This window comes from Garra rufa, chromosome 25, assembly GCF_049309525.1.
Source record: "Garra rufa chromosome 25, GarRuf1.0, whole genome shotgun sequence".
NCBI lineage: Eukaryota > Metazoa > Chordata > Actinopteri > Cypriniformes > Cyprinidae > Garra > Garra rufa.
Window position 1 is genome coordinate 6,981,246 of NC_133385.1, and position 14,655 is coordinate 6,995,900.

Genomic DNA, 14,655 nt, shown 5'->3' on the forward strand with positions numbered 1-14,655 from the left:
GCATATAATTTTATATCAAATTTAAATATTTTAATATATATTAAATACAAGTTTATTAATAAATTAGTTGGTTTCTTTTCTGATCGTTTCCCTGATTTTCTAATCCTAAATATTAATTCTGTGAACAACAATTAGTCCTAGTAGACAATCATTACTAAATAGCCAAAGTGAATTCTAGGAGATCAACTCACCATCCTGTCTGACGAGGCCCTGCTGGATGTACCTGATGTAAGTGAAGAAATTACACACAGCTGTGATCTGTGAGGAGAGAACACTCTTTATTAACCTGGTCCTGAAATTAGCACCTGAGAACTGTTTATTAAAAAGGGTTATGATGAATAAGAAGGATAAATACAGTACAGACACATACTCGTGCTCTGCTAGACGGAGATATATAGTAGTAATTCTCTTTATCTCCAAGTTTGATGCGATGTCGGCAGGGGCGGGACATGCCACTCAATGCACACTTACTGTTCAAGCGAAAGAGAACACTGGTTAATGGAGCTGTCAATCAAAATAATGAACACTCTTAACAGCCAATGAGAGGACAGAACAACACGCCAAACACAGCAAAGAACAAAACACACAAAACCTGTTCTTCACTTGTGAAAAACTAATTACTTTTAACTTGAGCGTAACCTGAAGACAGAAAATTATAAGTTAAATAGATAATATAAAATAAATAATAAATATTAACTAGATAAAAAAAAGTTTGTCAAGACAAACTTTGAAGTTGGCTTGAGAAATCTGGACCAGAAAGTTTAAAAAGGTTGAACAGTTTAAAAATGTTTAAGAAGTAAGAAAGATTACCAAGTTTGAGGGTTTTCAGTCTAAAATAGTTAGAAGTTTAGTTTGATAGATAGATAACAAGATAGATATAGATAACATGTTTATAGCATGACTAGCATGTTACAGCATGATTAACATGTTGTTAGCATGTTTCTTGTGTGATAAGCATGTTACTAGCATGTTTCTAGCTTGATTACCAAGTTGTTAACATGTTTCTAACATGATTAGTAAGTTGATAGCATGATCCTAGCATGATTAGCATGTTGCTAGCATGTTTCTAACATGATTAGCAAGTTGCTAGCATAATTCTAGCATGATTAGTAAGTTGCTAGCATGATTCTAATATGATTACCAAGTTGCTAGCATGTTTCTAGCATGATACGCATGTTTCTAGCATGTTTTTAACATGATTAACAAGTTGCTAGCATGTTTCTAGCATGATCAGCATGCTCCTAGCATGTTTTTAACATAATTAACAAGTTGCTATCATGATTAGCAAGTTGCTAGCATGTTTCTAACATGTTTAGCAAATTAGTAGCATGTTGTTAGCATGATTAGCAAGTTTGCTAGCATGTTTCTAGCATGATTAGCACATTGCTATCATGTTTTAGCATGATTAACATGCTGCTAGAATGATCAGCATTTTCCAAGCATGTTTTTAACATGACTAGCAAGGTGCTAGCATGATCAGCATGTTCCTAGCATGTTTTAACAAGTTTTTTTAGCATTATTAGCAAGTTGCTAACATGTTTCTAACATGTTTAACAAGTTGGTAGCATGTTGTTAGCATGTTTCTAGCATGATTACCAAGTTGCTAGCATGTTGTTAACATTATTGCATTTTCTAGCATGATTATCATGCTGATGGCATGATCAGTATTTTCCAAGCATGTTTTTAACATGATTAGCAAGTTGCTAGCATGTTTCTAACATGTTTCTAGCATGATTAATACATTGTTAGCATGTTTCTAGCATGATTAGCAATTTGCTAGCATGTTTCTAGCATGATTACCAAGTTGCTAGCATGTTGTTAACATTATTAGCAAGTTGCTAGCATGTTTCTAACATGTTTATAGCATGATTAATACGTTGTTAGCATGTTTCTAGCATGATTACCAAGTTGCTAGCATGTTTCTAGCATGTTTTGCAATTTACTTGCATGTTTCTAGCATGATTACCAAGTTGTTAGCATGCTGTTAACATTATTAGCAAGTTGCTAGCATGTTTCTAACATGTTTATAGCATGATTAATACGTTGTTAGCATGTTTCTAGCATGATTACCAGGTTGCTAGCATGTTTCTAGCATGATTAGCAATTTACTTGCATGTTTCTAGCATGATTAACAAGTTGCTAGCATGTTGTTAACATTATTAGCAAGTTGCTAGCATGTTTCTAACATGTTTATAGCATGATTAATACGTTGTTAGCATGTTTCTGGCATGATTACCAAGTTGCTAGCATGTTTCTAGCATGATTAACAATGTGTTAGCATGTTTCTAGCATGATTAGCAAGTTATGTTGTTAACATGATTAGCAAGTTAGTTTGAATGAGTTTGAATGGTTTGATTGAGTCTCAAGGGATTTTGGCAGTTTAAATTTGAATTTTGACAGTTGGAGTTTGAATAGTGTTGATCATTTGAACATTCCGTCAATGTAAGTCTATGGGATTTTTCCCAGTTTTTATCGTCATTTTTAGAAAAAACGTAATTCCAATCAGTTAGAAAAGAATATAGCAACTTCAGATCAGTCTGAAGATCTGGGCTGAGTTTGGAGTTTGTAAAGTTAGAGCTCAGAAGAAGAAGAATAACTGTTTAAATAGCATTTCAGTAAGTTGTCTTTCTCAAGCCAACTTAATAAATGATACAAAGTGCATGTCGTTTACAGTGCAAGACAAAGGGTTTTCGCCAAAAAATATAGTTAAATATTTATATTATTTGTCAAAAAATAAAATATAAAAATATATTAACAGGATTTCATGCAGATTTGGTTCTTGCATTGACTTACGTTTCTACAGGTGTCCGGCAACCGCTGTGAAAACAACCCCAAATCAAACAGTGATTAAAGCATGATTAAAGTCTGATTAAAGTGCGACTTCCCTGATCAAAGTGCAACTGGTCTGATTTAGGTGGATTTGTCGCCCCAAATCCAGATCAAATTAAATAGGGTCCCACATTACATGCCAAATAAAAAGGTGTTTTACTTTGGTCTAGATTTGTTAAAAGCGTAAACCAGATGAAGCACTGAACTGTTGAGTTATTTGTCAAGTAATTTAATTATTTATTAAAAACACATTTTTGAATAATATTTAAAATTAAAATAAATAATTGTAAATATGTTTCAATATTTTTATTAAACAATTAATTAATTGATATAATTTAATAAATAATTAAATATAAAAAATGTATACAATTAAATTAAAACAAATGTCTATATTAATAAATATAAAATAATACAAATCTAAAAACAAATTACAAATATTCCTTAATACCAAAAATTGTAAAATAGTTTTAGATGTTAATGAATACTAAACATTAATATATTAATAATATTCATTAAATATATTAATAAATAGTACAAATAATGAAATAGTTTTAAATATAATACAAAATTTTAAATGATAAAAATACTATAATTTTAGATATGTTAAGAAACACTAAACATTACTATATATAATATTCATACAATATATACAATATATTAATAAATTGTGCAAATTATGAAAATTATGAAATAATGAAATAGTTTTAAATATAATACTAAATACTAAAAGTATCAAAAATGTAAAAGCAAAATGTGTGTGTGTATATATATATATATATTTTTTTATATATACACACAGTTTTATTAACATGTTTAGTATTTATTGCTAAATCTAAAAATATGTATATAAATATAGCCATTATATTTGCATTTTTAAAAGACTTTTTTTTAACTTTTTAATTATAATCTAATATTTTATTTCAGCTTTATTTGAATATATTTAGTATTATTAATCTCTCTAAAAATATATCTTATATGTAAAAAATACTTTTAATATTTATTGTTTTGTTTCTATTTAAAGAATATATAAAACTAAATTAAAAATAAAATTACAATTATAAATAAAAAATATTTATTAATGATAAAATATCTTTTAAATGTATTACAAAATTTAATTATATTAAATTAAATAATATTTTTTTAAATATAATTTAAATTGTGCATAATGAAAAAAAGAAATTAATAAATTCTATTTATAAATATATTTATTTATTTATTAACATATTACTGATATCTATATTAATATAGTTTTAGTATTTATTATTATGTATCTAAAAATATATCTAATATATAAAAATTAGGGGTGGGCATAGATTAATTTTTTTAATCTAGATTAATCTAGATTAAATCTTGGAATTAATCTAGATTAATCTAGATTAAAATGGCTAATTTGAATTCTGCTGAAGGCATTCAGAATATGTGTGCTACCCAAATAATGACTAAAAGTAAGTCTTCGAGAACGGGCCAGGTGGCGCATTAGACCAGGCGCTCATCTCCTGTTTCCAAAATGCATCACAAACTGCTTGACAATTGCATTTACAACATAATTACCTATACAAACTTGTGTAACCAAGTACTTCTGCGCAAAAGGCTGCACGACCTGCGTGTTCGCGTTGCCGGTAAATACACAGACGCGCACGGGCATGGATTTCTCCGTGCTTATATTAAACTGCGTTGCTTTTAGAAGCGTCAATTCAGTTGTTGCATATAGTTTAATGTCTTTATTTTGGGATTATCAAAGTAAATTATAACTCAAACTTGAGATTTTACTGGGGCACAGCAGATTTTCATTGGGACACGTGCCCCAGTAAAAAGGGTCTAACAACGCACTAGAGTTGTGACGTTCGCGAACGAACCGATTCTTTTGAACGGCTCATAAACATGAACGATGGGAGCCGAGTCGCGGCTGGGGGGGAGCCGTTCTTTCTGTCGTTCTTTTTTCCTATGCGTGTTTCACACAGATGCACACAAATTATTCCCGGATGGTCTACTACTTAACTTAAGAATTCGAAGTGTGGATCAATGCACACTCTAACGGCTAATATTGCCCACAACACATTGCGCGGTGAACGAGGATCCGATTAGGACTACAAACACGCATAAAAAATGTTAAAAAACTACAAACATGGCGGATAAGCGCGACCAACGGACAGGTAGAGAAAGGGGTTTTAGAGATAAATAATCAATGTGTAACCTAATAAAAAATATTTATATAATGTTATCCATGGTATATTTCATGTGCAGCAACATTATGAACTTTTATAATGATTGGTTTGGTCATTAACTTTTAAATGCATCATTATGCATACACGAGAAAAGTTCTCGGCCTAAAAGACTCGTACAAGAATGTGCCTTTTCATTTCTCTCTAATACGGTAGGAAATCAAATTAAACGAAATGTAGATGATATTAACTGACAGGGCAATTTAAACAGTGACAGGATTTATTTTAAGCAACAGACGAAGTAGTATGTCCCAAAGCTTGCCTACTATTCTGCTACATACTCAAAAGTTTGTACTTTTTCTTCACAAAAAGAGTACATACTTTAAGGGCATAGTATAATTATGCGAATTGGGATGCAGCAACACACTTTGTACTAACGCTGCGTTCACACCAAACGCGAATATGCGTCTAAATTCGCGCCTGCCGCGTCTAGTTATACCCTATATAGTCCACACATGACAAATGAGGTAATAATCAATATTTCAGAATAATTCAAACTCAGATATTGGTGTGTGATATCTGAGTTTTAATTATTTGACTACAAATCTCACCTCATCATTCCTCCCAGTGATTATTTCAAGGATAAACTGAGATGCCCCCAAGCTGGCTTCTTAAAACTGGCTTAATATTTAAAAAGAGCCAAAAGAGCCGTTCTTTTGAACGGCTCTTTGAAAGGAACGGATCACAAAGATCCGGATCCCCTCAAAGAGCCATAAATCCCATCACTACAACGCACGCACCTGCCCTGAAGCGGCTTCATAACTTCATGTTTGCACGTCTCAATTGATGTCGTAATTTCACAGAAGTTGAAGACTCGTTCTCGCCCCCTACAGTGCAATTCGTATAGGTATACGTCATCCGCGCTAAAATATCAAAGTGAAAGTCATCATAGCTTACATAGTTTAGACCCAGCTCCCAACCCAACTTTGAGAATAGATTAACGGCGATATTTTTTTTATCGCCCGATAAGAGTCTCACGTTAACGCAGCACGTTAACGCCGATAACGGCCCACCACTAATAAAAATATGTATTTTTTATGTAAATTAAAAATGAAAAATTAAATTACAATTATAAATAATAACAATAAAAATGATTAATCATAAAATATTTAGAAATAAATATTATATTTTTAAATATAATAGTAATTATATTATATATAATAATAAATACTAAACATATTCATATATTAATAAATAGTACAAATAATGAAACAAAAAATACAATAATAAATAATAAAACTATATTAATAAATTAATAATATTAATGATATATGTTAATAAATACTAAAAGTATCAAAAATGTAAACGTAAAAGCCAGTTAAACACATGAATAAATACTATAAATAAACAATATATTTTTTAAATGTAATATTAGTTGTAAGACTAATAATTTTACATTTATTAATACAATTTAATGACATCATTAATTTAAGACTATATGGAATATTTTTTTAAAATTAATGTTAATAAATTAAAAATACATAAAAAAACAAATAATGAAACAGTTTTAAATATAATAAATTAAAATATAATTTTTAAAATAATTTATATTTTGCATCATTTTTGGGGGTTTTCTGTTTGAGTTTTTAATTGGATTTGTCATTACATAAAGGAAGAAATCAGCTATTATTGAAGTAAAAAAAATCAAGGAAATTGATTGTAACACATGCATGATTCTTCATGATTTCTTCAATTGGCCTGATTGGCCAAAAGCATGAAAGAAAGTGACTGCTGTGTTTTGTTTGCACAGATTTCATGCACCCATCCGTGACTTACTTGGGTCCTCCACATTCGATGGCTTTGACCGTTTGCAGAGACGACGCGGCGACAGGTTCGATGGTGAGGGAGTTATTCTCCACTGCACACTGGACCGACTGAGACAACTGGAGGAGAAGCACAAGAGAAAGTCAGAGAGATGATGAGACGAAGACAGCAGAGCTCATGTTAACAGAGTACTCTACTCACACACCTCAGAGCAGGTGAATGAAAGACAGGGCCCGATATCTTCTCTGTGCACCCTGCTGATGAACGCAGAGGAGCGATCCAGACCGGGGGTCTCCTTCCACGAGAGGAACTCAGCGAACAACACTGAGTCCAACTAGACGAAAGAGAGAGGTTTGGTTTATTCTGCTTAATAATTCATGGCACTTTCAGCAGTCGTTTGTTTTTCTTAAATGTGTTGATCTTGTTTTGTTACAGAGGTGGAAAAAGGTCAAAATAAAAGGTGGTTTGCTGGTGTAAACTGGTGTTATTTTAGTATTATTTCTATTTTTATTTTAGTTTTTTACTAGCTTTTATTTTTACATTTTCATACATTACATATATTATTGGTATTATTTAAAAATGAATCTAGTTTTAGTATTTAGTACTATATCTAAAACTATATCATATGTTTAGTATTTATTAACCTATCTAAATTGGTTTAATTATTTTTAGTATTTAGTAATATTTTTATTTTTGTGTTTTTATTTTAAAAAATTATAAAATTAAACATTAAATTACAAATATGAATAAAGATAAATATTTTATATTATTTGTAAGACTATGGAAATTTAAAAAATGATAAATATAATTTGAAACAGAGTAAAACAATTATAAATAAAAATGTTTTTATAAAATATAAAAATATTTATAATTAATTATAATATAGCTTTTAAATGTATTACAAAATTAAATTGTATTAAACTGTAAAACATTTTTAAATGCAATATTAATTGTAATACTATATGGAATATTTTTATTTTATTTTTTCAGTATTTATTAATATTTTAAATTAGCTAGTATTTTTTATACTTTCAGACTTATTTTATTATGTACTTTGTCATTTTTATAAGTTTATATATATATATATATATATATATATATATATATATATATATATATATATATATATTTGTAGCAATGTGACTTAGTTAACTTTTATTTCACTTAGTTGCCAAGACAACATTTTTATTTTTTCTAATAATCATTCATTCTAATATTGTATTTCAGCTTAAGTTCAATTAACAAAACTACTTGTATTACTTCTAGTGAACTGGTCTAGTTTAATTTTACAGAGTGCATGTCAACTGGTCAGACCAACAAAACCACCATAAACCAGGAAAGACCAGCAAAACACTTTAGGCTGGATTAAGCTTTTTTTTTTTAAAAAAAGAAAGAAACCAAAATAAGGTTCTATTTCGGAACCCTTAAACTAGTCTAGTTTGATTTTACACAGCGCTTGTCAACTGGTCAGACCAACAAAACCACCATAAACCAGGAAAGACCAGCAAACCACTTTAGGCTGGATTAAGCTTTTTTTTTTCAAAGCAAGAAACCAAAATAAGGTTCTATTTCGGAACCCTTAAACTAGTCTAGTTTGATTTTACACAGCGCTTGTCAACTGGTCAGACCAACAAAACCACCATAAACCAGGAAAGACCAGCAAGCCACTTTAGGCTGGATTAAGCTTTTTTTTTTTTCAAAGCAAGAAACCAAAATAAGGTTTTATTTTGGAACCCCTTAAACTAGTCTAGTTTGATTTTACAGAGTGCTTGTCAACTGGTCAGACCAACAAAACCACCATAAACCAGGAAAGACCAGCAAACCACCTTAGGCTGGATTAAGCTTTTTTTCAAAGCAAGAAAGAAAAATAAAGTTCTATTTCGGAACCCTTTGTAGCCTGTTGCCATGGAGACCTGCCAAGCAGTTACCTGGCAACAGGAAGCCCCTGGCAGCAGGGTTGACACACAGGTCACAGATCAGCTGACCACAGTATCAGAGAGAGCAGAACAGGAACTGCACAGATCAGAGAAACACAGAGGAAGTGTGGAGGAGAAGGAAAACAGAGGAAGAACAGCAGGAAGTCAGTGATCATGTAGCTACAGACCGAAATGAGTCCCTAAAAGCCTGTGGTGTTTTTCAGGAGTGTGTTTGCACCTCTTTGTCCTCCCGGTTTATCGCTACGTCTGTCGGCGTGGGCTCCGCGTGCAGCTGTAGGGCACCGCTGGCACTCTTGTTGCGTGTGTGGCCCCCGGGACGAGACGAGGCCCGACTGGAGCCCGGCGACAGCAGCTGAGGATGGAGCTGGCGGTTCGGGGAGGAGGGCGTTGAGGTCAGCACCAGGGTTTTCAGAGCCGAGACCTCCGCCTGCAGCACGTCAATCTGAGAAGAAAGACATATTTTGAGAATAAAGAGATTCAGTCTGAAGTGAAGTGAGCAGAGAGTAAGACAGAAAGAGTGAGACAGCACCTTGCCCTGGGCCTCCTTCAGCTGCTTCTCAGCTGCCGCTTGTTTCACGTTGGCCTCTCGCACCATCTTATGGGCCTCCTAGAAATGAGAGATGGACGCACACGTCTATGTTTGTGACATAATAAAATATATATATATTTTTAATTTGAAATAAGAATTAATTATATAAATAATTGATATAAATTATTTTATATTAGACTACATGTAATACTTTTAAAAAATTATGAATACAATTAAAAATACAATTACAATTATAAATAAAATGAATAGTTATTAATTATAATATATTATTACACAATCATGATCATATAAATATTAATTATTATAAAATATTTTTACAATTATTAAATATTTTAATATTTTGAAAATGTAATTATACTACATGGAATATACAATTTTAAATAAAAATAAATAATTATTAATTATATAAATAATGAATATAAATTATTTTTATTTAACATAAACTGTTACGACTACATGAAATATTCGTAAAAAATGATAAATGCAATAACCTTTCATTATAATAATATTAGTAAAAATTTGAAGTGAAATTAAAAAAAAAAAGTGAAATATAAAATTACAAAATTAATAATGACTAATTATACAAGTAATTAATATAATTAATTAATAAATATATTATTATACAATAATATGGATATCAATATTCATTAGTATTTATAAAAGATTAAATATTTTTAACATGTAACATTGTAACGTAACGTAATTATACTACATTTTTAAAAATCAGAAATAAAATTAAAAATAAAAATTATATAATTATATAAACACATGAATTATATATTAAAATATACTCATGTATTATATATAAATTATATATAAAATATTTTATTATTATCACATAATATATAATTTAATATTAATTTTGAAACTACATTGAATATTTTTGAATTACAATATAGACTAAATTAAAAAAACAAAAACAAAAAATTACAATATAAATAAAAATGATTAATTCATTATTTTAATAAAATAGGTTTACATTTATTACATACTTAAATTATATTAAATAAAAAAGAAATTCACAATAAAAAGTTCCATTAAAGGACCATTTAAAATGAGCTACTGAAGGCAAAATAAACAATTTTCAATCAGTGCCCACAGTTAGATGACCATAGATCAACCTCTCTACACTGAAACACAACAGTCTTCTGTTCACCGTCAATCTACTGTCAGAAATGATGTCACATTAGTCCCGCCCACCTCAAAAAGACTGGCGGTCAGTTCCTCCAATTCCAGCTCCAGCTGATTCCTGACATGAGAGAGTCTGACACACTCCTCGTCTTTCAACTTCAGCTCCTGAAAACACAGACGAGAGTCGATAAAATACATTTGAATAGAATCAATTTGAATAGGAGAGCCTGTTAAAAAAAAAAACGCATTACCCAAAAATGAAAGTTTGCTGTAAAATCATGCAGCTTTTCACTTCACTAGACATTTATTGATGGACTAAAGTGGATTACTTGTGAATTATTGTGTTTTTAATAGCTGTTTGGACTCTCATTCTGACGGCACCCATTCACATCCATTATGTTATCCATTGGTGAGCAAGTGATGCAATGCTACATTTCTCCAAATCTGCTCCGTTAACGAACTAAACTTATCTACATCTTGGATAATTTTCATTTTTAGGTGAACTGTTCCTTCGGATCGGATCGGATCTGAAGAACCTGCAAATGAAACATCAAGAATCTTTTACACTCAAAATGGTTAGAATAGCAATATTCACCTTTTGTGCAGCATCCAGCTGTTCTCGCAGGAACTCTGTTCCCTTCTCCTTGATCTCCATAGAGGAACTACGAAGACGGGACATGTTGTACGTCTCTCGTTTATGTGCTCCTGCCTCCTCCGGGGGCATCTTCTCCTTTTGCCCCCCATCACCCCCCAATCGGGGGTTCGGATCTGGCTCCAGGTCTACCAACCTGCAAGACACATTACATAAAAACAAAAACCTAAAAGATGTGTTAAGGATTTATATTATTATTTACATTATTACATTTAGATAAACATTTAGATATTATTTACATTATTACATTTAGATAAAATATTTCAAGTCTATAAAACTATATTAGATCATACTGTGATTCCTAACTGATATCCAAACAAGGACCATCATCTGCAAATTCCTTGAGGATCTTACAATATCAGAATAGTCTAGTCATGAAAACATAAGCCCACACCCTTCTTTATATAGTTTGGCAGAGCTGTGGATGAATTCATACACGCTCGCGTGTCGTTATGATCAAAATCAGCCCTGACTGAACTTTAGGGCGGTTTATGTAACTCTGCGCTCCGCGGTAGTCGCGGCATTTCCCGTGTGCGCTCCCCGCCCTTACCCTCACCGCGCCCGGCTACAGCACTCCCCGCGACCCGCGGTCACCGCGCACCGCACATCCGCTCAACAGACAGTATGTGACAATCCAACAAGTTATTATAACAAAATGTTATAAAGTTGCAGCTCCGCTTTCCCGAGATGAACAGAGATAAACAGTAAAACACATACCAGTAGATCTCGCTGAAGTTTTCCCAAACACGACTAAACTCTGTAGCTGAGATCTAATCCAGATAAACACTCCGGAATCCGGATCCGACCGAGAAATCCGTGATGTTTTGTTTTGGTTCGGACAGTTTGTCAGACTTTCCTCTGAGATTGAGCACTGAGCAGGAAAAATGTCCAGCTGTCAATCACGGGTCACATGACCGAGCGGAGGCATCCAGGAATCACGTGATTTGCCTCAAACAAATAGTCCAGTGTAACTATTCTGTTCTGTATGTTATTTATTATTGTGTTGTGCTGTTTGTTTAGTTCGGGTGTGTTGTGTTTGTTCCATTCTGTTACGTTGTGTATTTTATTTTAAGTGTTATTTTATGTTGCATTGTTTGTTCAGTTCTGGTATTAGGTTTGGTCCATTGTGTTATGTTGTGTATGATTTTTATGTTTTGTCATGTACTGTTGTTTTGTGTGTTACACACAATGTTCAGTTCTAGTAGGTTATGTTATGTTTGTTCCCTTCTGTTCTGTCATGCTATGTTATGTTACATAACATTTTTTGTTCAGGTCTAGTATGTTCATTCTGTTAAGTTATGTTAAATTGTTCTGTTCTGGTATGTTATATTATTTTATGTTATGTTCAATTGTTTGTTTAGTTATGGTATGGTATGTTGGTTTCATTCTGTTATGCTATGTTATGTTATGTTGTGTTATGCTATGTTATGTCGGTTCCCCTTGTTTTGTTCTGTTCTGTCATGTTATGTTACATTAAATGTTTTGTTCAGTTCTAGTATGTTATGTTCCATTCTGTTCTGTTAAATTGTTTGTTTAGTTCTGGTATATTATGTTGGTTCCATTCTGTTATATGTTATGTTATGTTACAATACTTTTTTGTTCAGTTGTAGTATGTTATGTTCCATTCTGTTATGGTAAATTGTTCTGTTCTGGTATGTTATGTTGGTTCCAATCTGTTATGTTATGTTATGTTATGTTATGTTATGTTAAATTGTTTGTGTAGTTCTGGTTTGTTATGTTGGTTCCATTCTGTGACGTTGTGTATTATGTCATGTTATGTTAAATTGTTCAGTTCTGGTATGTAATGTTGGTTTCATTTTGTTATGTTACGTTACATTAAATTGTTCAGTTTTAGTTTGTAATGATGGTTCTGTTCTGTTCTTTTATTTTTTTTTGTTCAGTTCTGGTAAGATATGTTGCTTCCATTCTGTTTGGTTCTGTTATGTTATTTTTTTGTTTAGTTCTGGTATGTTATGTTGGTTCCATTCTGTTTGGTTCTGTTATGTTATTTTTTTGTTTAGTTCTGGTATGTTATGTTGGTTCCATTCTGTTCTGTCATTTTTTTTGTTCAGTTCTGGTATGTTATGTTGGTTCCATTCTGTTATGTTGTGTTACATTAATGTTTTGTTCAGTTCTAGAATGTTATGTTTGTTACATTATGTAATGTTGTGTATGTTATGTCATGTTATGTTAAATTGTTCAGTTCTGGTATGTTATGTTGGTTCTATTCTGTTATATTAAACTACATTTTTTGTTTAGTTCTATAATGTTATGTTTGTTCCATTCTGTTATGTTGTGTATGTTACGTTAAACTGTTCAGTTCAGGTATGTAATGTTGGTTCCATTCTGTTATGTTGTGATATGTTATTGGATCCATTCTGTTATATTACATAACATTTGTTTGTTCAGTTCTAATATGTTATGTTTGTTCCATTCTGTTATGTTAAATTGTTCAGTTCTGGTAATGATGGTTCCAATCTGTTCTGTTCTGTTACATTTTTTGTTCAGTTCTGGTATGTAATGATGGTTCCAATCTGTTCTGTTCTGTTCTGTTCTGTTACATTTTTTGTTCAGTTCTGGTATGATATGTTGGTTCCATTCTGTTATGTTGTGTCATTTTTTTTGTTCAGTTCTATAATGTTATGTTTGTTCCATTCTGTTATGTTAAATTGTTCAGTTCAGGTATGTAATGTGGGTTACATCCTTTAATGTTATGTTGCGTTGAATTGTTCAGTTCTGTTATGTAATGATGGTTCCGTTCTGTTCTGTTCTGTTATGTTACATTTTTTGTTCAGTTCTAGTATGTTATCTTGGTTCCATTCTGTTATGTTGTGTTAATTTTTTTTTTTTTTTGTTCAGTTCTATAATGTTATGTTTGTTCCATTCTGTTACGTTAAATTGTTCAGTTCGGGTATAAATGTTGGTTACATTCTTTTATGTTATGATATGTTATTGGTTCCATTCTGTTATATTATATAACCATTCTGTTCATTCATCAGGATGACTATAAATCCTCTTTATTCGTTTTCAAAAAATAATTGTGGGTGGAAGATTTTGCTCAGTGACCATTAGCAGCTGTTACATAACATTAGACCTGTTGAAGTTAAATCTACAAAAAACAGAATATATGGTACTTTTTGTTTAGGTGAAATCTAGACGTACCTCCCGACCGGGCATCTCTCTTCCTCTGCTGTATGCTGATTCGTCAAATCACCTTTGCCAAAAAACGTAGGCGATGAGTATACTGCTATCCCAGAATTCCCCGCCACCAGCACCTCGTACCCTGGAACAGACCTGGAGCGTGCCGGAGGAGAAGAAGAAAGTTGCACACGATGGATTCCTTCAAAAGCGTCCATTACAGAAAGTGAGTGTGCTCACTACAGCTGCATTTCTCCCAGCCAGCCTGTTAAATAAAGAGAGATTAGATTCAAGTTCAGAGATTAAGACATTGTAGTTTTTTCTGCATGCATCACTGCTAAAGTTTCCATTTGGGTTATCAAAGTGTAACTAAAGCATTGCACCATAACCTATTGTTTGCAACTATGTAGTTAAATATCTACCTAACATGGT

General features: G+C 31.8%; 1 protein-coding gene across 1 annotated transcript in view; it reads right to left on the reverse strand.

The window, feature by feature from the left end:
* The window catches only part of rab3il1 (RAB3A interacting protein (rabin3)-like 1), a 15,931-nt gene extending 1,453 nt beyond the window's left edge, over positions 1–14,478 (reverse strand). Inside the window, exons 1-10 of the mRNA XM_073831544.1 lie at positions 14,248–14,478; positions 11,029–11,221; positions 10,503–10,598; positions 9,282–9,359; positions 8,970–9,194; positions 7,021–7,149; positions 6,828–6,934; positions 2,794–2,817; positions 371–470; positions 192–258 (exon numbers count right to left, since the gene is read on the reverse strand). Coding sequence (XP_073687645.1) covers positions 192–258; positions 371–470; positions 2,794–2,817; positions 6,828–6,934; positions 7,021–7,149; positions 8,970–9,194; positions 9,282–9,359; positions 10,503–10,598; positions 11,029–11,221; positions 14,248–14,441 — 1,213 coding nt within the window. The 5' untranslated portion in view covers positions 14,442–14,478. The remainder of the gene's footprint in view (positions 1–191; positions 259–370; positions 471–2,793; positions 2,818–6,827; positions 6,935–7,020; positions 7,150–8,969; positions 9,195–9,281; positions 9,360–10,502; positions 10,599–11,028; positions 11,222–14,247) is intronic.
* Between the last annotated feature and the right edge of the window lie 177 nt (positions 14,479–14,655).